At 42.1% G+C, this 22,243-nt stretch overlaps 1 protein-coding gene across 1 annotated transcript in view; it reads right to left on the minus strand.

The window, feature by feature from the left end:
• The window catches only part of LOC139743344 (proteasome adapter and scaffold protein ECM29-like), a 77,485-nt gene extending 61,752 nt beyond the window's left edge, over positions 1 to 15,733 (minus strand). Inside the window, exons 1-5 of the mRNA XM_071653833.1 lie at positions 15,627 to 15,733; positions 12,274 to 12,352; positions 11,314 to 11,442; positions 8,938 to 9,064; positions 5,052 to 5,157 (exon numbers count right to left, since the gene is read on the minus strand). Of these exons, the coding sequence (XP_071509934.1) occupies positions 5,052 to 5,157; positions 8,938 to 9,064; positions 11,314 to 11,442; positions 12,274 to 12,352; positions 15,627 to 15,733 (548 nt within the window). The remainder of the gene's footprint in view (positions 1 to 5,051; positions 5,158 to 8,937; positions 9,065 to 11,313; positions 11,443 to 12,273; positions 12,353 to 15,626) is intronic.
• Positions 15,734 to 22,243: the final 6,510 nt, after the last annotated feature.

Consider the following 22,243-nt stretch of genomic DNA (forward strand, 5'->3'; position numbering starts at 1 on the left):
AATATTACTAGTATTATGATTATCTTGTCGATTTTGCAAAGAGCGTAATTGTGTGTGTGCATCTGCTCGCAATCGTACTGCGAGTGCAAGCACGAAGAAAGTACAATTAACAGACACTGAGAATAACAGCGGTAAAAGTCACACGAACTTTAAAACAACAAGTGAGTACTCTCGCGCCGACTTTAATGCGAGAAAAGGAAGAGGATTTGACCTTCCTTTTTGGTGACAGAAATAATATGAGGTGTAAATTGGCCACCATCAGTTAGCAAAAGTAAAATACAAATCCGAAAGAAAAATGGAAAAGAAGGGGCCAATTGAACGCAACACACACACACACACACACACACACACAAATAAAAGCATTCGTGTACTGAAACGCAAGATTATAGAATGACAGTGGACGGACGAATACACGTGTTCGTACACGTACGGAACAAGGGAACAATGTACTACTACTCGCGAGTACGCCAACAGCTGGCGCTCTTACGATTTGTGGCTATGCGATGAAACGCCGTGTTCAAATTTGTAAACAAGGATGAGCGCGCGCGCAAGTGATCGCCACGCACTGAGCGTAATCGAGCGCATATGAGCGCGCTCATCCTGTGATGTTGATCGCAGGCGGAACTGTATTTACTCTATTGCAGTAGTTCTTTCCGATACTCTCTTTTTTTTCTTTCCTTGTGTTCTTTGTGCAATGGTTTCTTTGAAATCTGAAGATGATCTGGATCTGAAGGTGAGGTATCGATTTGTGTAGAGAGGTTTCCTGTATACGTATATATAACCACATATATATAATATGATAATATAACCACATTAATATCTAAAGTCATTGGAATATTTCGGAGATTAAAATATTTTGTAACGGAAAAAGTACTCACTATGTTATACAATGCATTAATCTTACCGTATATTAATTATTGTAATGTTGTCTGGGGAAACTGTAATAAAACCAAAGTAAATGTTATTTTTCTTTTACAGAAAAAGGCAATAAGAATATGTACTAACTCACATTATTTAGAACATACTGATCCATTATTCTTTAGATTAAAAGTTCTTAAAGTTGACGATATACACAAATTTCAAACAGCAATATTTATGTTCAAATACACGCAAAATCTACTCCCACTCTTCCACAACGCATTTTCCCTTAACAGGGATGTCCATGCTTACCCCACGCGCCATCGTAATGATTTCCATTTGAATAACCCTAAACTCCTATTAGCTCAAAAATCAATTCGACATAACGGGCCTGATATTTGGAATTCACTCCCTCTCCACATAAAACAGTGCACATCTCTCTATTCCTTTAAGGCAAATACAAAGAAATATTTCTTGGCACAATATCATACGGTACAGTAATCATTAAACATGTACCTCTTATACTCAACAACAAGGCAATATTTTGGTCCACCCCCTTTTCCCTTTCTTTTACTTTGCTGCTTGACCCTTCGCCCATATTATAACATATTCAATCATTTTCTTAGAAGTGCTGACCATCAACACTTTCGCGCTTCATCACCTGCACACGCACTCACAGGCACCACTCCTGTTTACCAAGTAATTGTATAAAACTGGATTTACACGCATTTTAACATGGCCCATCCGTATTAGTGTTCAAGTACTACAATAAAAAATGGTAATTTAACTCTGGCTGTCCGTCTGTTCAAGCACGGCTTATAACGGCGGCCCTCTGCATTATATGTATATATTATATATTGTACTGTGAATCAGGTCATTATTGGCCATATATATATATATATAAACGTGGTGTGGCAGGGTACCATCTGCCTCTTTGTGATCATAGTGTCCAAGAAAAGAAGAGCCCTCTGATTTTTTATTTTCAAGCTCAATCATGAACTTGTTATTTGAATGTTAACAGTTAATGTGTTGAAAAATGTCATCGATTTTCCTAGCTCCATACTGCCACGCCACAAAAATATACATGTATCATTCACATACCTAAGCTAGATCTTGGGGCTGAGTGTTGCTGACAGAAGAGCATTCTCTTCAATTAAATGTGGGGGGGGGGGGCATAGCAGGACCTTCTGTCTGCTGGTAGACAGTGTCTTTCCACTTGGCAAAAAGTGGAATTGAGACTTACAATTGTACCAGTAGGAAGTCACACATATGGTCTCATTTTAAGCCAGTTCTTGCATGAAGAGTGGTATTGTTGTTAAAACACTCCAGTATGACATCACATGTGCCTTTGACAAGCACACTCATGAAAAGTGACTCCATATTGAAGCTGGCTAACAGTAAAACTAATGATTTTCTTTAACATTTTAACTGTCCACACCCAACTACCATGCTCACGATGGAGCTTGAAATTGATTAAAGTGCGTTTTCTTTCTTGGACAGCCTGATCACATTGAAGCAGGATGGTACCGCGTCACATCAAGTGTACAGGAAACCTACCCATTGGACTGATACCTCAAATTCAGATCCTTTCACCATCCTTCCATTAATTTACTCTCTGTTCCATGCACTGATGAAACAGATATGAAGAGATCGGCAGAATACTCTATTGGTTGTAGCAACTACAGCACTGAACATACCGCGGTATGGTATGATATCATTTTGCGCTTCCTTTTCGCTTCCTTTTCTAATCGGCAAAGAGAACACTTGGCAATAATGTCAACAAAAGAAGATGTGCTAGACTTGAGATCTTTGAGGAAAAGAATGATCCATAATAAGTATGCGCATTCTTTCAGGGCCAAACAAAAAGAAGACAACAAGCAAGACTCCTTCATGTGCTCTGTTTGCATGGGAATAGCGACACAGTGTCAACAAGCTACAGCTTTGTTCTGCTTGTATGGCACAATGTGCCAGGTTGATTCCATTTGCTGACTATTGCTAGTCTCTTGGAGCAAACTATGAGGGGTCGGCATCATTTGCTTGTTCTTCTCGTCTGGGTAGGCTGGTAGACCACGCCGCTCTTTGCGATGAATGCAGGACATAGGATCTTCAATGTGAATGAGTGCTAACTATTTCACGCATGGGACCTCCATTCAATGTCCTATCCAAGGGACCGAGTGTTTTGCCTCTTACTAGAGAGAACAGAATGATTGCACGCAACATTGCTCAGGTAGACTTGGGGAATCAAACCTAAGTCATTTGGTTTGGGGGGCAGACACGCTACTGACTGAGCCAAATCACAAATCACCACCCTCAGCTTGTTTACACCAGCTCACAATAGTATGATACATTTCATAAAATTTCACACTTTTTCTTACTTTACTGTCCTTCCTGGAACATCTTACACATAGTAAAAACATACAATCTGAGGTGTAGTTTTGTGAAACCTACCTTGCTATTGTGAGGTAAGGTGCCTAAGCATTATAATGCCTATTTTGGCTGACCTCATTATTAACAACATCACAAAATGCAAAAAAAGTTGAGCTTAAGTGGATGCTGATAAAGTGTGAAATTCCAATCTTAGATGAATGGGTCGAGGGGCAGATGACAAAGACAAAGGAAATGTGTTCCCCTCTGCCAATTAAAGTGAGAAAAACTACCATGGCATTGTCTGCAAGAAGAAAATATTATTGAGCCAGGTCATTCAGGCCCTGAAGGGCATGAAGAACAGCCAGCAACTCCAAGAAGTTGATATGATGACAGGATTTGAGGGGAGACCAAATGCTTGAGACATGATGGGTGGGGGCAAAGAGGCCAAATGGGACACATCTGTTGTGATCATGAGGGAAGGGGAGGGGCTCGCATATAAATAAAATCAGTCAAGAAACATGGCTGGTATTATGCACACAAAACGTGTCAAGGCGGTGGTGGGCAATGGCAAGGGATTTTCAAGAAGAATATGAACATATATAATATACACTGTAGGTCCCTATTTGGACTCATCCCACCCCCTTCTCTGCCAAGTTTGGTGAAAATCAATTGTGGGATTTTCAAGCAGAAGATGAAAATTTACAATTTAGGCCCCCATTAGGATCACTCCCACCCCCTCCCCTGGATCCCAAGGGGGGGATCCCGCCATGAACAAACTTGAAACTACAGTCATCAATGTACTAACTTGCAGTATTAACTTAGCTCTATCACTTCGTTCTAGAGCAGAAGGCTTTTAAGATCCCTTAATTTGGGGGGGGGGGGGGGGGGGGGGGGCTGGGGCCCCTAGGTGGGGCATGGTGACCATTTGAACAAATTGAGATCTTATCTGTATAGGGATACTACAACTGTACCTACCAAGTTTGGTGAAAATTCATGAAGGGGTTTTCAAGAAGAAAAATGTACAATTTAGGCCCCCATTAGGATTCCTTACAACCCCTTCCCCTGGGTCCAAAGGGGTGGGGGGGGGGCATTCCTGATTCCGCCATTAACAAATTTAAAATTACAGTCATCAATGTACTGATTCATGTACAGTATGAATGTACTCATTCATAGTACTGTATAAACTAAGCTCTATCACTTTCAGTTTTAGAGAAGATTATTTTTTTTTTAAAATTCCTTAATTTTGGGGGGTTTGGGCCCCCCTGGGGCCCCCTCAGATGAGACATGGAGCCCATTTTTTTAACAAATTGAGATCCTATCCCTCAAGGGACTACCTGCCAAGTTTTGTGAAAATTAAATGTGGGGTTTTCAAGAAGAAGATGAAAATGTACAATTTAGGCCCCCATTAGGATCTATCCTACCCCCTCCCCTAGGTCCCAAGGGGGGCACCCCTGACTCCACCATAAACAAACTTGAAACAACAGTCATCAATGTACTAACTCATAATATTAACTTAGCTCTATCACTTCTGGTTCTAGAGAAGAAGGCTACTAGATCCTTAATTTTGGGGGGTTGGGGCCCCCTGCAGGCCCCCAGGTAGGGCATGGTGCCCATTCGAACAAATTGAGATCCTATCCCTCTAGGGATGCTACCTGCCATGTTTGGTGAAAGTCGGTCATGGAGTTTTCAAGGAGAAGATGAAAATGTAAAAAATTACGCACGATGCACGCTGGACGATGAACGCTGGACAAAGAGCGATCGCAGTAGCTCACTTGAGCTTTCGGCTCAGATGAGCTAAAAAGCTTGAAAACTCAGTGAGAACCTACCTTTGAAAGAAGAGATGAAGCGATTTCAGGATGGCTAGCTGAAGCTTGAAGGTACTGCCCTCAACCCCCTCACACAAGACTCTGCAGAGGTGCACACATTCCTTCTCTGTAGGATATCAAGCACAGTCACGTGGAAAAGGGTGAAAAAATTGAAATCAAATTTGGGGGAGGTGTCCTGCTTGCTTCAGAGAAATTGTAAATTCCATCAGTGTAGAGGTTATTTACTTATTAGAAGTGTCTTAGTGAACAGAAATCAAAACTTTGCATTTAACATGGAACTGTACCATCCAATATCACAGTATTCTGTTTACAGAGCATATTGATATTTAATGCATTTGTGACTTGTTGCCATTAAAGGAAGACAAAGTCCCTAATAAATGTTGTATGGTTGTATGATTCATATTCGTATTTCAAATGAAAACCTACTATTGAAGCAACAAGAAACTCAGATTTTTGTAAAAACAGCATTTGAATGTTGAACTATAGATAAATAAGATATCAAACATTCAAGAAGTGAAGAAAAAAAATATTCTAGGTCTTGGTGAAATCATCTCATATCGCAGTTTCTTGGCTTTAATAGTATCTGCAACTACATCAGGGTAACATGGTGATGGGCAACCTACGCCAAAATCATGCAATAACACGATCATATTAAATCAAAGAAAACAAATGTGTACATGTCTTTTTTATGTGTATGCCATTAACAGCTTCAAAACACTGAAATAATTCCCAATACACTGGCAAGAATTGTCACTTGTACTAGCTGTATGATCTTTCCATAAGAACTAGAAATGTCACTATGGCGACTGGTATGCCTCCGCCATAATCCATGGTTCTCCTATTAGGACTATAGTACGTCTTTAGAATGTGTGATGACAGTCTAACCAAGGAGGTTCAAGAGATGGAGTTACAACTGACTATAATTATTCAATCAGCTGTCAGTTTTCTATGGATGGACAAAAGAATTCCACAGGTGCATTTGTGCCTTTGATGTTCGATGCTTGAAGCTGCCATCTTTCTGAGCAATCTGAAGATTCATTTTAACGCTAACATAATATCGGGTATACGCTGCTCGTTTTGTATATCAAATGCAATGAAATTTCACTTAATGATAAAGCATATAAAACGAAAGTCAATTCCGTTTGAAAATATGTGCAAAAGTGTAAATCTGAGCTGTATTTTGTGAAACTGTTTGAAATTTTACCCTCATGGAAAGCCGGTTTTATCACATTTCTCCTTATTTCCGCCAAATGAAACTAATATGGTATCATCTTCAAGTATACTTCTTTATAAATTAATATGTCAGATTAGCGTACAGACACGTACAGTCAAGTAATTTTGATATCTATTTCAGCAATATTTGAGCAATTTCTATTCGCGCACCCCCGTGCCTTTACCATTGTCTACCGCCCATCGTTTGTAAGTATGGATAGCAAAAAGTAATTACCATCACAAAGACATATCTTCCTTGGAAAGTGGCTGGTGATTATGCAATGAGACACGAGTCAATTGTCTTCACATCTGAGCGGCAGATCCAGTTTGACACATACTTCAAATATTTTTGAGTGGCGGCTTCGAGCATGGGATCAAAGCGAATAAGACTGTTGTGACTCCATTTCTCGAACCTCCTTGGTCTAACATAACTGGTAAAATATCAAATGACAGGTTTGTCACAGAGGTGTTGAATGTTCACTTTTCTTAAACTAGATTTAATTGGATGAATGGCTATATTGTCTATGAGTGCAGGTATTTGGGGATTTGAGGATTTTTACTTGACTTTTGACCCTTTTATAAGTTTATGCATTGAGTAATTTTCAAGGTATGGAGAAAAAGTGTAATTTCAGTATAAATAGTAAAATAATAGCATTTAATCTAGCCTTTTACCCTTGACCTTTGACCCTATGACCCTAGTATTCCCAGGAGAGTCACTGTTAAGTAGAACATGCATAAATATGTACTAAGTTTCATGATGATCCCTTGAGTCACTTTTGAGATATGGAGGAAGAAGTGAAATTTAGCACTTTCACTTAACCTTTGACCTCTGACCTTTTGGCAAGAAACTTCCCAGAAAATCTCTGTTGGGTAATACATGTACACATTAAGTTTCAACAAAATGCTGCAGCCATTGCATAAATATGAGGGGAAATAGTGAAATTTTGAAGAGTTGACCTTGACTTCTGACCCCTTGATTCCCCAATTCCCTACATAATCACTGCCAGTCAGTACATGCCTATATACTAAGTTCCATGAAGATACCTTGAACCATTTGCGAGATATGGAGAAAAAAGTGATATTCTAACATTTCCACTTGACCTTTGACCTTCAACCTCATGACCTGAAACTCTCTCTAGAGAATCTTCATTTGGTAGTACATGTATACACTAAGTTTCAAGGAAATACCTTCAGGCATTGCAAAGATATGGGGGAAGTAGTGAAATTTTGAGCATTAGACCTTGACATTTGTCCTTGAGCATGTACACCCAAAAGTTGATAGGCACAAAATGTATCCCCCGAAAGTAGCCAGTCCATATCATTATTATTACCCATTTCAGACATCTTGAGCAGTAACATAAATTATGTAAACTTTTTTTACAACTTCCCCAAAATAACTTTTCCACTTGGCGCCAGCTCGAACTCCACATGACTGCGCTACATCCATACCATGCATGCACACAATCCATACCATGCATGCACGCATGCACAACTCAGGTGAGCGTAACAGCCAGCTCATATACAAGTAGTTGCAGTGATCATCCTCTGTTTTACATTGTACACGTATGTGTTAATGTATGGGAATTTGCCCTCTGTCGCTAAACTCAGGCATGCGGTGCACGTAGCAGCCAGTGCATGCAGTCACACACAAGCTTACACACGGTGCAACAATTGTCCTCTATTTTTACGTGTTAACGCATGGGAATTTGCCCTTGGTCGCGAAACTCTTGTTCACAGCAAAGTTTCATCACCGAGTGTTCAAGTGCCCGGATGCTATATGTGACCGTGCACTACAAAACAAACAAAAAGTCGCACCCCTTGATTTTAAGTGAGGACTCAAAAAAGGTGAAATCGTTCAACCAAGTCAATTTTGATTTTTTCATATTTTCTGAAAGAACTATCCTTCTTCTACATTATTCTTCAGTTTGGTATCTTAACATGAATGGGAAAGCGTGTTTTCAGCAGTTTTTCTACAACCCTTTTTGGGGGAACAGTAGAATGATCAGGTATGTCTTAGAGGCCGCTTTTCATGTCTTAAAATCCTTTGCATTCTCTTCACTTTCAAGTCTAATAACTTTTGAAAGGATGACGCTACTGCTTTGAAAGTTAGCATCAATCATGGGCAGAATGTGCTAATAGAACATGCTCAAATTCAGCTTAATCTGATAATCCCTTCATTGTTGTTGCTTCGGTGGTTTACATCCTGTGTTTTGTCCCTTTCATGGCACAGCTACACGGTGTAGCATGGCTTGGTACTTCAGAGCCTCTTTTCTCAGTTCACACTTTTCTAGAGTGTGTGCTTTCTTTCCAGTATTTAGGTAGGTTAGGGGAGTCCATTTGTATTGAGTTATACATCATTTTAAAGCTTAGAGTCTGCTCTTTCAGAATCTGCCCTTAACCGAAAATCCATGTCTGCCGACTTTTTGTTGGTTTTGTGGTGCAGGGTCACATATTCCCCTCTATTTTAACACGTAAATCCCATAGGCATTTGTAAGAGAGGGGGATATAAGAAATTTACCTGTCTTTTCCCTACTGGCACGTAAAACAAGGAGCATACAATTTTGTAAAACCACAGCTCAGATGTCTGATATGGGTAATAATACATTATATCCAAGAGCAATAATCAAATTGTGACTTATGTGAAAAGGAAAATGTACAAGGGTAAAAAACCTACTTTGAGTTTCAAGCTTGTTGGGCCAGGCAATCCCGAGATTGGCAAAGGCACTCTCTTTCAGCTTCAGTTTCTGGTCTTGATAACTCCTGTCCATTTCTTCGTCGTCACTACTGTCATCTCCTGTCTTCTGTAGAAGAATTTCAAACAAAAACAGTCACTTTGATACTAAAACAAGGAAAAGTAGAAATTACGCGGTGCGTAATATATGTCCCCGCTGGAAGTAGCATTTAGTAGCAAAATGTACAATATAGGTAAAAAGATCAAGGTCAAAGGTCAAAGAAGTCAAAGGTCAAAATTCTATGTAGAAGTTTTGAAGCCCTCACCTAGTGCCATCACACAAAGCAAACGGAATCAAAATCGGGTTAGAAATGGCGAAGGAGTAGCATTTTGTAGCCAATGTACAATATAGGTAAAAAATCAAGGTCAAAGGTCAAAATTCTGTGTAGAAGTTTTGAAGCCCTCACCCAGTGCCATCACATAAAGCAAACAGAATCAAAATCGGGTTAGAAATGGCGAAGGAGTAGCATTTGGTAGCAATATGTACAATACAGGTCAAAAGTCAAGGTCAGAGGTCAAAGAAGTCAAAGGTCAAAATTCTGTGTAGAAGTTTTGAAGCCCTCACCTAGTGCCATCACTTAAAGCAAACGGAATTGAAATCGGGTTACAAATGGCGAAGAAGTAGCATTTTGTAGCAAAATGTATAATATAGGTCAAAAATCAAGGTCCAAGGTCAAAGAAGTCAAAGGTCAAAATTCTGTGTAGAAGTTTTGAAGCCCTCACCTAGCACCATCACATAAAGCAAACAGAATCAAAATCGGGTTAGAAATGGCGAAGGAGTAGCATTTTGTAGGCAATGTACAATATAGGTCAAAAATCAAGGTCAAAGGTCAAAGAAGTCAAAGGTAAAAATTCTGTGTAGAAGTTTTGAAGCCCTCACCTAGTGCCATCATATAAAGCAAACGGAATCAAAATCAGGTTAGAAATGGCGAAGGAGTAGCATTTTGAAGCAAAATGTACAATATAGGTCAAAGGTCAAGGTCAAAGGTCACAACTGAAATTCTGTATAGAAGTTTCAAAGCTCCCATGTAGTGCTATCATATAAAGCAAACAGAATCAAAATCGGGTTAGAAATGGCGAAGGAGTAGCATTTTGAACATTTTGATCACACACGGACGCACAGACGGACGGACAGACGGACAGACGGACACACACACGTACGGAGCCCGTTTCATAGCCCCCTGCTCAAACTCGTTCGGTGGGGACAACAATACACAACTAGAACCATCACTCAATGTGATTAATACCCCCACCTAACACTGAGGGAGTTAGCTCAACCAACAATTACTTTGTATAAAGCTTTTTATTGAAAAAAAAAAAGAAATCACATAATTTTCAGGCAAAATATGCTGTTACAATGGCAACACATTAATTATCAACAAGGACGAAAGATAAATTTTGCACATCTAGGCAATACAGTGGTCACTTGTGCCAAATTTGAAGCCAAATGCTCAAAAACTGAAAAAGTTAGCTGAAACAAAATTTTTGTATGATTTTCACTTAAAGTATACTTTTTCATATGCCTAGATTGCATTCATCACGCTGATTTTGCTGATGTCTGGTATGTAGTACGTAACTTAAGTGTTTCCGAGTTTTTCCGGGTTTTTTATTTGTTTCTGGTCGTTTTTGTCGAAGAAGTATAATAAACTTAGCGTCCAACAATAACAAGTGTAACGAGCTGAAAAATAGGGGGCTTCCGAATAGGACGGGCATTATAAAGGGAATAGTGGGAAATTACAGGGTGAATGAATAAAGGGAATAAAAGGAAAGGAATAAGGTTCAGACAGCAGGCTTAGGGCATGGTAGGACATTGTAGGGAATCAGACAAAGGGAATAAAGAAGGACATTTGATAGACAGCAGGTGATTTTTAGGGGATAAAGAAATAGATAGGACCGGCAGGGTGTTAGGAGTATATGTTTGACAAGGAGTTGAGGTGTTATTAACGAGAATATTGTGGTAGTGCGAGTTAAATTGGGAATCCTGCTGGAGGAGTAAGTTAAAGTGCTCGTAGCGAAGCTAGGTTTTGTTTTATAAATAATAGGAGGAAGGGAGAGTGTCAGGTTGGGTTCGAGACGCAGGTAGGTTACGCAGGTGAGAAAAGAGGGTCAAGTTGGGGACAGGTAAGCGGATTGGTCGAAAGAGGGTTGTCAATAATTCAGGTGGGAGAAATTAATTGAAATGATTGGATAATATAATGGTAGGAGGGATTTAAGGATTAGTTTAAAAGGGAATGCATTGTAGGAGACAGAGACGAGATAATTTCTGCACACTTCGAGATAGATTTCTGCAGACATTTCAACACAATTTTCGGCACCCACTTTTGGGGGAACTTCTGCCCAGACTTCACAATTTTGTGGAGAGAACTCTGCCAGATATTTGAAGTTTAGCGAAGATGAAGTCCTCAGAGTAGCAGATTTGAAGATGTAGCCCGTTGGCATAATTTCCTTCTGAACATTTATGGGGAAAGACCGGGTTTGGGAACACACAGGTGGACTGAATTGAATTATAGTGGTGTGTCGTCCTGAACAATGATTGATCTCTGCCAGACCAATTATTAATATATAGTGCCGTGGGCCGAACTTTAATTTCTGACGTGGGGAACGGCTTGTAATTTCGAATGACAATGTAATTAGCGGAAAATCGGAATCTGATTCGAATGGGAACGCCTGTCCGTGCCACTGTCCGCACGAGTTTGATGTGTAAAAAGTGATTGCGAACTGTGCACACCCCCCACCCCTGATGCCCACTAATACCCCGATGAGGTCTAGGAGAAGGTGAAGCGAAGCCCAGACAGCCAGATCGATGAAGCCGTATACCAGCCGCCGGAGAGATGCTGCGGCGAGCCACCGGCGCGACGGAAGCGGTAAGGGTTGAAGGCAACGAAGGCAGCCACCAGCAGAGTTACGTGTAGTGCCAGCGATAAGGACTGAGCGAAGAAAGGACTTCCGTAAATGATTGCAGTTATCCACGGACAATTTCCCTTCCCTATTAACCCCCCCCCTTGCACTTGCACCCGAAGCTGTATGTAAGTACAATAACCGAGATGAGATGGTAATAATGCGCATGCCTGTTTAAATTGTATAATAACGTTTGAATCGCCAGTGCCAAGTAATCATTGATGGAAATTGATTGAACAAGAGGAGATTTTCCCCTTGAATAAAAGGCAATTAACTTTATGAATTTGATGTAACGTCTTTTTTAAATTTTTTTTTGTCCTGAAATTAGCTTAATTAATTTGATGATGTGGCAGGTGAGTCTGCGAGTAAGAGTGCACTAACCAAATCCCCTCGCGTCTTACAGACCGGGCGCGAGCCCAGCCATCCCCTACCGCTGGTAGCCCCAGCCCAGGGCGGTGAGCTGGGGCGGGAGAGTAGAGGGTTAGACAAGTATAAACAAAAATACGCTAAATAGACGCGCAAATAATCCTACGCAAGGATTTCAGCCTACTACGACATCACTATAGATATCAACATTAGTACTAATACCGCGTACATGCAACTAGGCGCTGGTTAGCAGGTGCCTGTAGTACTGCTTGTGATTATGACGTCAAATGCACTTACGCTAATACACATGTACTAGAAATCAATTCAAATTTGGATAGCATGGTAACTCAGCACGCAAAACTGCCTCCACTGGTAACGGGCTTCCTGTAAGCTGTCTCGCTCCTTACCAACATTCCTTCCTTACTTTTTCAATTCAACTTTAGGTTTAGTGTTTTTTCTTTATCTACCAAAGAATTTTTATGATGTATACAACATACATCCGTCTATTTATATTATAAAGCATGGATGAATATTTGAAATAAATAATCATGGTTTAAGTTATACAACATTATGCAAAATAATATATATGCATTAAACAAAGATTAAATGATTGAGTACAATGTACGGTGTCCCAGGTTAACGCTGCAGTCTTCCTAGTTCTATCTTCCTCTTTTCAACGAGTTTCCTGTCTGCTAGGCTAGTTATACGTGGGTAGGTAGGGTAAAGGCGCCCGCCCCCAGGAAAGGCCAAGACTTCACCGGTGTCATGCCGTCAATCCCTCGTTTGAGGCGAGTCCCCAACTGGGTTTAACCCAAAGTGGGGTGCGTATATTTGTCGTTTGGGAGTTGGGAGTCGAAGTACTTGTCCATTGCAAATAAACTCTCTGCTCAGGCGTGACAAACCTGGAGGCCAAGCCAGAGTTTGATGACTCCAGCAGCTGTCGTATTACGTAAGAGCATGATAAGGATATCTGCCTGTGGCAGACCATTCAAAGTGAACTCAATTTTCTCTATCCTTTTTAAAGTTTTCAATTTTATATTCTATTGAGAAATTCTATGGTCATCCATTTTACATTTCGAACGAAAAAAAATTGACCCGTAAATAACGAAAATACAGGAATAAGAAGGAGAGCATTGCCAGTTTGCCGGTGCTGACAATGTGCTATTTGACAGTGAGTTACAACGGGGAGGTGAGACTACCTCTTCATTGAGAAAGCAGCTGTCGTATTACGTAAGAGCATGATAAGGATATCTACCTGTGGCAGACCATTCAAAGTGAACTCAATTTTCTCTATCCTTTCTAAAGTTTTCAATTTTATATTCTATTGAGAAATTCTATGGTCATCCATTTTACATTTCGAACGAAAAAAAATCGACCCGTAAATAACGAAAATACAGGAATAAGAAGGAGAGCATTGCCAGTTTGCCGGTGCTGACAATGTGCTATTTGACAGTGAGTTACAACGGGGAGGTGAGACTACCTCCCTGGTTACAATCAGCCTGCTGACTGGATCATTGAGAAAGAGAGAGAGAGAGGGAGAGAGAGAGAGGGAGAGAGAGAGGGAGAGCGAGAGGGGGAGAGAGGGAGGGAGAGGGGGAGAGATGGGGGAGGGAGAAGGGGAGAGCAAAATGGAATGACAATAGTTCCGGTCACTACAGTACAGGCATGCTCTGTCTGCATACGCTGAATGTCTACACTCACACACACACACGTACACACACACACGCACCATGGAGCTACATGGCCCATGCCAAAACCAAAACAATCTCCTCCTCTCGCGGTGCCCCCCCCCCCCCCCCCTCCTGTGGCGCTGTGGCGATGACTGATGCTTAGATTAGGCCAGGGTCAAGAAACAGGTGTTTTATATCTTTGACTTTAAGTCATTGATTGCCAAGATATGCACTGGCATTATTTACTGGGGTGTAGCCTCTTCAAACGAGAGATTTGCGTCATGGTTAACGGGAGGGTTTTCACCCTCTTGTTGACGGGAAAGGCGTAACCCTGTACTGTGGTACAGGAGTAGGCAGGTTAACTCTTCATTGTTCTATTTCTTTCACTCTCTTGTTTGATTTGTCTTTTCTTTTCTGTCCGGGTTCTAACTCGTTTCTGTTTAGTTTTTTGGATAAGTACTTTGAACGTCGCGTTCAATGATACTAAGTAGGAAATAAATTAAAATACGCTGAATAGATGTGCACAAATTTCTATGTAATGAATGCAATCTATTGTGACATCTTAACATAGATCTCCTCAATTACAAATAAACGCTGGTTAGCAGGCGCCTTGTATTGCTTATGCTCATGACGTCACACACATAATAAGTTGCTCCTCATCTGGTACGGTACGTAATACGTAGTACAAACTTTGTACTTAGCAATAATTTCAAGTCTGGCAGTACAAGGCATATATCTGTCTACTGATATTATTAAACATTTTGTAAGAAATACAAGCTGTGAAGTGTAATACAAAATCGAATGTATTATACTGTACAAGTATAAAATCACTGAGTAAAGTTTATACGGTGCGAAATGAAATGTTATTCTTTTGACTTATATCTTCCTCTCTATTATTTGTTATCTGTCTGCTTGGTTAATTATCTGCTTGGTTAATTATGGGCAGATGAGCTGCCAAGCAGCCAACGGCCATGGTGAAAGAGACCAAGTCGGACTCAACAACCAATAGTTGTTAGACTCTTCAGGGCGCGCCACTCCATATTCTGTGGACAGCGGTCGAAGGTTACAGCTATAATTCATATATCAGGGGAGGCAGGCCTCTTCAGCCCAGTTAAGCAACCTGCATACGAGAAGGACACTCCGATGTAAAACCTATGACTCAAGGACCTCGCTGCTACGTCCTAGCTTGCATTGGCTACAGCACACGAACCTTGGGTGTAAAGAGTGGGGTCAGTACTGCGCACACTGCACTCTACTTAAAAGCTCCTTTGCACAGGCCCGAGGACATGTCCACGTCCTCCTCCCCCTTAAAGTCCTGCAGTGATGGGAAAGGGGCGAAAACGGCAGGTGAAAGATGTCACTGGCAGCCGCAGCTCCAATCCTACATGCAGGCGGTTCAGGATATTGGTCGCTTAATGCTGACCTGGAGATGACAGCATCATTCGGCAGCACCTTGAACGACCAAGCAGCCCTTTTTAGGGAGAGCACTGCTTGCTCCGCATGGAGAGGGGCCTAGAAAAGGTGGCCTAACCAAAGCTCGTCTCCTCTGACCTAGTTGGCTAACCGCGGCCAACGGGCATCTTTCAAGCGGTCGAACAAAACAGAACAAAAGGGTCACACCTCCTTCAAAAGGTGTACACAAATTGAAGTTAGCATGTTGGAGCGTCAGAACAATTTTGGACACGGATGGCCACAGACCTGAACGGCGGTCTGCCCTCATCGCTCATGAGCTCTCCAGACTTGACATAGACATAGCTGCTCTCAGCGAAGTCCGCCTTGCAGATGAAGGTAATCTCAAAGAACATGGCGCGGGCTACACACTCTACTGGTCTGGGAAGCCTCGGTGTAAACGACGTCTATCAGGAGTTGGTTTTATGGTCAAGAATTCCATCGCCTCCAGGCTCGAAAACCTTCCAACAGGCCACTCTGACCGGATTATGTCCATGCGTCTCTCCCTTCGCAACGGTCAATATATCACTCTGTTCAGTGTCTATGCCTCAACCCTTCAGGCGGAACCAGCCGAAAAGGATAAGTTCTACACTGATTTGTGCATCTTCTCCCAAAAAGTTCGGGAAGACGACAAGGTTATCATCCTTGGTGACTTCAACGCCCGCGTTGGGAGAGACTCAGAAACCTGGTCAGGAATCCTTGGTAAACATGGCGTCGGAAAGTGCAACGACAACGGACGCCTCCTGCTGGAGTTCTGCACAGAACAACAACTAGTCATCACGAACACCCTTTTCCAGCAGAGGGACAGTTTAAAGACTACCTGGATGCACCCCCGGTCCAAGCACTGGCATCTACTGGACTACATTCTGTTTCGCAGGAGAGACCAATGTGACGTGTTTCACACCAGAGTTATGCCCAGTGCTGAATGCCACACTGATCATCGGCTTGTTCGCTGCAAGTTTAACCTTCATTTCAAGCCTAAGCTGAAATACAGAGGGGCCCATCAGAAGAAATTCAATGTTGGTTACCTGCAGTCAGCTGAAGTGAGATGTAATTTTCAGACGAATCTCCAAACAAGGCTTGAAGATGAAAACCAATTCAAGGACATTTCTCCTGAAGTCTTTTGGGCTAGGATGAAATCAGCCATACAACAATCCTCCAAAGAGGTACTGGGACTCTCCTCCAGGAAGAACAAGGATTGGTTTGACGAAAGCAATCAGGAAATCAAAAAGCTACTTGCTAAGAAGCGATCTGCCCACCAGGCTCATCTCACGAATCCATCCTGTCCAGTGAAAAAAAGTGCCTTCCGTCTTGCATGCAGTCACCTCCAGCGCAAACTTTGAGAGATCAAGAATGAGTGGTGGACAAACCTTGCCAAACAAACTCAACTTTGTGCCGACACTGGCGACCTGAAGGGTTTTTATGAGGCGCTGAAGACTGTCTATGGTCCCTCACACCAAGTCCTCTTCGTAGCGCAGATGGCGAAGTTCTCCTCAATAACAAGACCTCCATCCTCACCCGATGGTCAGAGCACTTTCAGTCGCTCTTCAGTGCCAACCGCATACTACAAGAATTTGCCCTGCTCCAGATTCCCAAACAGCTCTTTAAACCTGAGCTGGATGAATTCCCTACCCTCGAGGAGACACTTAAAGCGATTGAACAAATGAAAATCGGCAAAGCAGCAGGTGTGGATGGAATCCCCCCAGAGGTATGGAAGGCTGGTGGAAAAGCCCTACACACCAAGCTTCACGAGTTCTTCACGCTCTGCTGGAACCAAGGCCAACTACCTCAAGATCTTCGGGATGCAATTATCATCACCCTGTACAAAAACAGAGGAGAGAAATCAGAGTGCACCAACTACAGAGGAATCACGCTGCTTTCCATTGCAGGCAAAATCCTTGCTCGAATTCTTCTCAATAGACTAACGCCTAGTGTCGCAGAAAGTGTTCTCCCAGAATCTCAGTGTGGTTTTCGCGCAAACAGAGGAACTGTTGACATGGTCTTTGCCCTCAGACAGCTCCAGGAAAAGTGCAAGGAACAAAACAAGGGACTTTACATTACCTTTGTTGACCTAACCAAAGCCTTTGACACAGTGAGTAGGAAAGGACTCTGGCAAATTCTGGAGCGCCTTGGTTGTCCCCCGAAGTTCCTCAATATGATCATCCAACTGCATGAAAACCAGCAAGGCCAGGTTAGGTATAACAGTGATTTCTCCGAACCCTTCCCAATTGACAACGGTGTAAAGCAAGGCTGTGTTCTTGCACCGACCCTGTTTACCATCATCTTCAGTATGATGCTCAAACAAGCCATGGAAGAGTTCAATAACGAAGATGCTGTTTACATCCGGTACCGCACAGATGGCAGTCTATTCAATCTGAGACATCTGCAAGCTCACACCAAGACGCATGAGCTACTCTTCGCAGATGATGCCGCTCTTGTTGCTCATTCAGAGTCTGCTCTCCAGCGCTTAACGTCCTGCTTCGCAGTTACTGCTAAAGCATTTGGCCTTGAAGTAAGCCTGAAGAAAGCCGAGGTTCTTCATCAGCCGGCTTCTCGACAGGATTACCAGTCCCCCCACATCACCAAAGGGCAAACAGAACTCAAAACAGTTGATCAATTTACTTACCTCGGCAGCACCATCACATCAAATGCAAGAGTCGACAAAGAAATAGACAACAGACTTGCTAAGGCGAGCAGCGCCTTTGGTAGACTGCACGACAGAGTCTGGAAAAACAACCACCTGAAAAAGCAGACAAAGATCAGCGTGTACAGAGCCGTTGTCTTACCAACTCTCCTGTACGGATCCGAGTCATGGGCCCTCTACCGGCATCACCTACACCTTCTTGAGCGCTTCCACCAGCGATGTCTCCGCTTCATCCTAAACATCCACTGGAATGACTTTGTCACCAACATCAAAGTTCTTGAGCTGGCAGAGACTACTAGCATCGAAGCCACACTGATGAAAACTCAACTGCGCTGGGCTGGTCATGTCTCGAGAATGGAAGACCATCGCCTTCCGAAGGTCATGCTGAACGGTGACCTCTCTTCTGGACACCGAGACAGAGGTGGACCCAACAAGAGATACAAGGACTGCTTGAAAAAAACCTTGAGCACCGGCAACATCGATCACCAACGGTGGGCTGCTATCGCCTCTGATCGCACATCTTGGCGCCTTACTGTTCGACGAGCAACAGCCGCCTTCGAGGATGATCGCAGGGCCCGACTCAACAGAAAAAGACAACAGAGGAAAAACCCAACACCCAACACCAACCAACCGACTTTCCCGTGCAACCGCTGCAACCGTGCCTGCCTGTCCCGCATCGGACTCATCAGTCACTTTCGAGCCTGCAGCAGACGTGGACTTCCTTAAATCTTCGTTCGCGAAGCAAAGCCATATATATACTTATACTGTTACGATGGCAACGAAAGATGAAGTTTACACATCTTCGTACTATAACAGTCACATGTGCCAAATTTCAAGTCAAACGCTCTAAGACTGAGGAAGTTAACTGAATCCACACTATTTTTACATGATTTTCATTCAAAATATGCTGTTACCATGGCAATGAATTGTATTTACGGATAGAGAGTGGAACAAAAGATTCAAGGAAATGTCAAGTCTGTGCTTTCATTGACCTGTACACACGTACCATTTTTCTGATCGCATCAGAGTATAACATTGATGAAGAGGGTGATTAATATTTCCTAGGATTTGCAAAATTTATTTCAAAATCATATCATTGCATTGCTGGTTGAAAATGATGTATCCAGTGACCAGGGTAAAAATAATCTGGAAAGCATATTGACATTCTTAACATCTCTGAAATGCACGTTATAAAACTAGTTACTATAATTGCTATCATTGATATTATTATTATTATCATTATTATTACTATTATTATGGAATAATATCTATGGTTGCTCTGTCTCTGCTATCTGGGAAACTTCCCTCCCAGGAAAGTATGTAGAAAACACCTTCTGATATAGATCTCTTTGACAGACTGAGAGTTTTAAAAATGAAATTCAAGTGAAAACAGATTATATCTTTATAATTTTCTCTACACACATGCATACTGCTTAATTTGAAAAACACTTCATACATGGCTTTCAGTTATTCTATTCTTTATTTTATGGTATTTTAGCTGGGGGAAATGCTTCATAACATTACTCAACAGGATATTATTATTACAGATAAACTAAAGTTTGAAACAAAGCATTAATGGACACATGTTGGAGATAAATGTTCGTAATGCACAAGAAAAATTGTATATACTATCTCGTCAGAGTATTATAATACCCTTCACTTAAAGCATCTAGATGATTTATGGAAGAGAGTAAAGGAACTAGGCAATAACTACATCTTGTACATGGGCAAACGGTACTTGCATCCTTATGATCAAGAGTAAAACTAAATTGTGTTATAGAAAAGTGTTATATGTTTCTCATGGCAGAAGCTGCGTAGAAAAGAGAAGCAACCTGGCACTACCGATGCACTTATATTGGTCTCCCTGACAGGTTGCAATTTCACTTCACGTTTCTCCAGGAAAGGGAAAGTAAAGCCCTATCAAAAGATGGAAAATAGTGCAACACACATCAAAGCTTTCCAGTCTCTCTCAAACGAGGAAGTAGATATTCTAGCTGCCACATTCTTCATCTGCTCACTGTATGGATTTGCCACATCAGACATAAACGAGGCCAGATATTATACAACGTCTTCAAGCGAATGAGCAGTGGAGGTTACAAAGGCAGAGCTACCAAGTCTTACGCATTCTGCGTGAGACTCAAGCATTTAGGGGCCATCTCACGATCTCACGCATGGCACCCATTTTTCTCACATATCAGGCGAAGTCTGCAACTTGGGCCCATGACGCAAATCTCTCGTTTGAAGAGGCTACACCCCAGTAAATAATGCCAGTGCATATCTTGGCAATCAATGACTTAAAGTCAAAGATATAAAACACCTGTTTCTTGACCCTGGCCTAATCTAAGCATCAGTCATCGCCACAGCGCCACAGGAGGGGGGGGGGGGGGGCACCGCGAGAGGAGGAGATTGTTTTGGTTTTGGCATGGGCCATGTAGCTCCATGGTGCGTGTGTGTGTGTACGTGTGTGTGTGTGAGTGTAGACATTCAGCGTATGCAGACAGAGCATGCCTGTACTGTAGTGACCGGAACTATTGTCATTCCATTTTGCTCTCCCCTTCTCCCTCCCCCATCTCTCCCCCCTCTCCCTCCCTCTCTCCCCCTCGCTCCCCCCCCCCCCTCTCTCTCTCTCTCTCTCTCTCCCTCTCTCTCTCTTTCTCAATGATCCAGTCAGCAGGCTGATTGTAACCAGGGAGGTAGTCTCACCTCCCCGTTGTAACTCACTGCCAAATAGCACATTGTCAGCACCGGCAAACTGGCAATGCTCTCCTTCTTATTCCTGTATTTTCGTTATTTACGGGTCGATTTTTTTCGTTCGAAATGTAAAATGGATGACCATAGAATTTCTCAATAGAATATAAAATTGAAAACTTTAGAAAGGATAGAGAAAATTGAGTTCACTTTGAATGGTCTGCCACAGGCAGATATCCTTATCATGCTCTTACGTAATACGACAGCTGCTTTCTCAATGATCCAGTCAGCAGGCTGATTGTAACGCAGGGAGGTAGTCTCACCTCCCCGTTGTAACTCACTGCCAAATAGCACATTGTCAGCACCGGCAAACTGGCAATGCTCTCCTTCTTATTCCTGTATTTTTCGTTATTTACGGGTCAATTTTTTTTCGTTCGAAATGTAAAATTGGATGACCATAGAATTTCTCAATAGAATATAAAATTGAAAACTTTAGAAAGGATAGAGAAAACTTGAGTTCACTTTGAATGGTCTGCCACAGGCAGATATCCTTATCATGCTCTTACGTAATACGACAGCTGCTGGAGTCATCAAACCCTGGCTTGTGGCCTCCAGGTTTGTCACGCCTGAGCAGAAAGTTTATTTGCAATGGACAAGTACTTCGACTCCCAACTCCAAACGACAAAATATACGCACCCTCACTTTGGTATGCCCCAGTTGGGGACTCGCCTCAAAACGAGGGATTGACGGCATGCTATAATAATGAGCATAGCTCAAAAGATTAAAATCATAGTTGCAGATGACGGTATATTTCTCTTTTGTCTTATAGTCACTTAAGTATGCACCTGATCGCACCATTAAGAACTAAAGATTGAAAAAGCTCCCTATACCATGGGACTCGGGCCACAGGGGGAAAAAACCCCTCCCACACCCTCGCTCGCGCACACATTCGCATACCGAGATGCCGAGTCATGAAAATCTCACTCATAAAATATTTTTGAACTTGGCATCCCTGCAAAGGTCCCCTTGCAAGACTGAAGAAAATCAACTGCTCTTCTCTTTCTGTGCCACAACACTTAAAAATCACATCCGAAGAGCTCAGTATGTCGCCAGAATGTGAAGAGAGCCAGCACGGCAGTCTTTAAGACTATGGGTGGAAATCTACGCAGAACCACTCTGAGCCAGACTGGTACCAAGAAAGTACAGTCCTCACATCTCTTGAAGGCTCATCGTTCAACCCTTTTTAATAGATAATACAAATCGAGACGATGAGGAATCCGAAGGGACATGGAGTGAGCAAAGCGATGAGAGTAATGGAAGCGTCAGTGATGACGGTGTCACGTAATATTGCAAATTTAGTTTGACTCTTGATCATAATGATGCAAATACTGTTTGCCCATGTACAAGATATAGATATTGCCTAGTTCCTTTACTCTCTTCCATAAATTATCTAAAAGCTGAAAAGTGAAGGGTATTATGATACTCTGACGAGATATACAATTTTTCTTGCTCTTTACGAACATTAGTCTCCAAC

Source organism: Diadema antillarum, unplaced genomic scaffold, assembly GCF_040938485.1.
Source record: "Diadema antillarum isolate AM-2024a unplaced genomic scaffold, OU_Dant_1.0 seq00001070_RagTag, whole genome shotgun sequence".
Taxonomy (NCBI): domain Eukaryota; kingdom Metazoa; phylum Echinodermata; class Echinoidea; order Diadematoida; family Diadematidae; genus Diadema; species Diadema antillarum.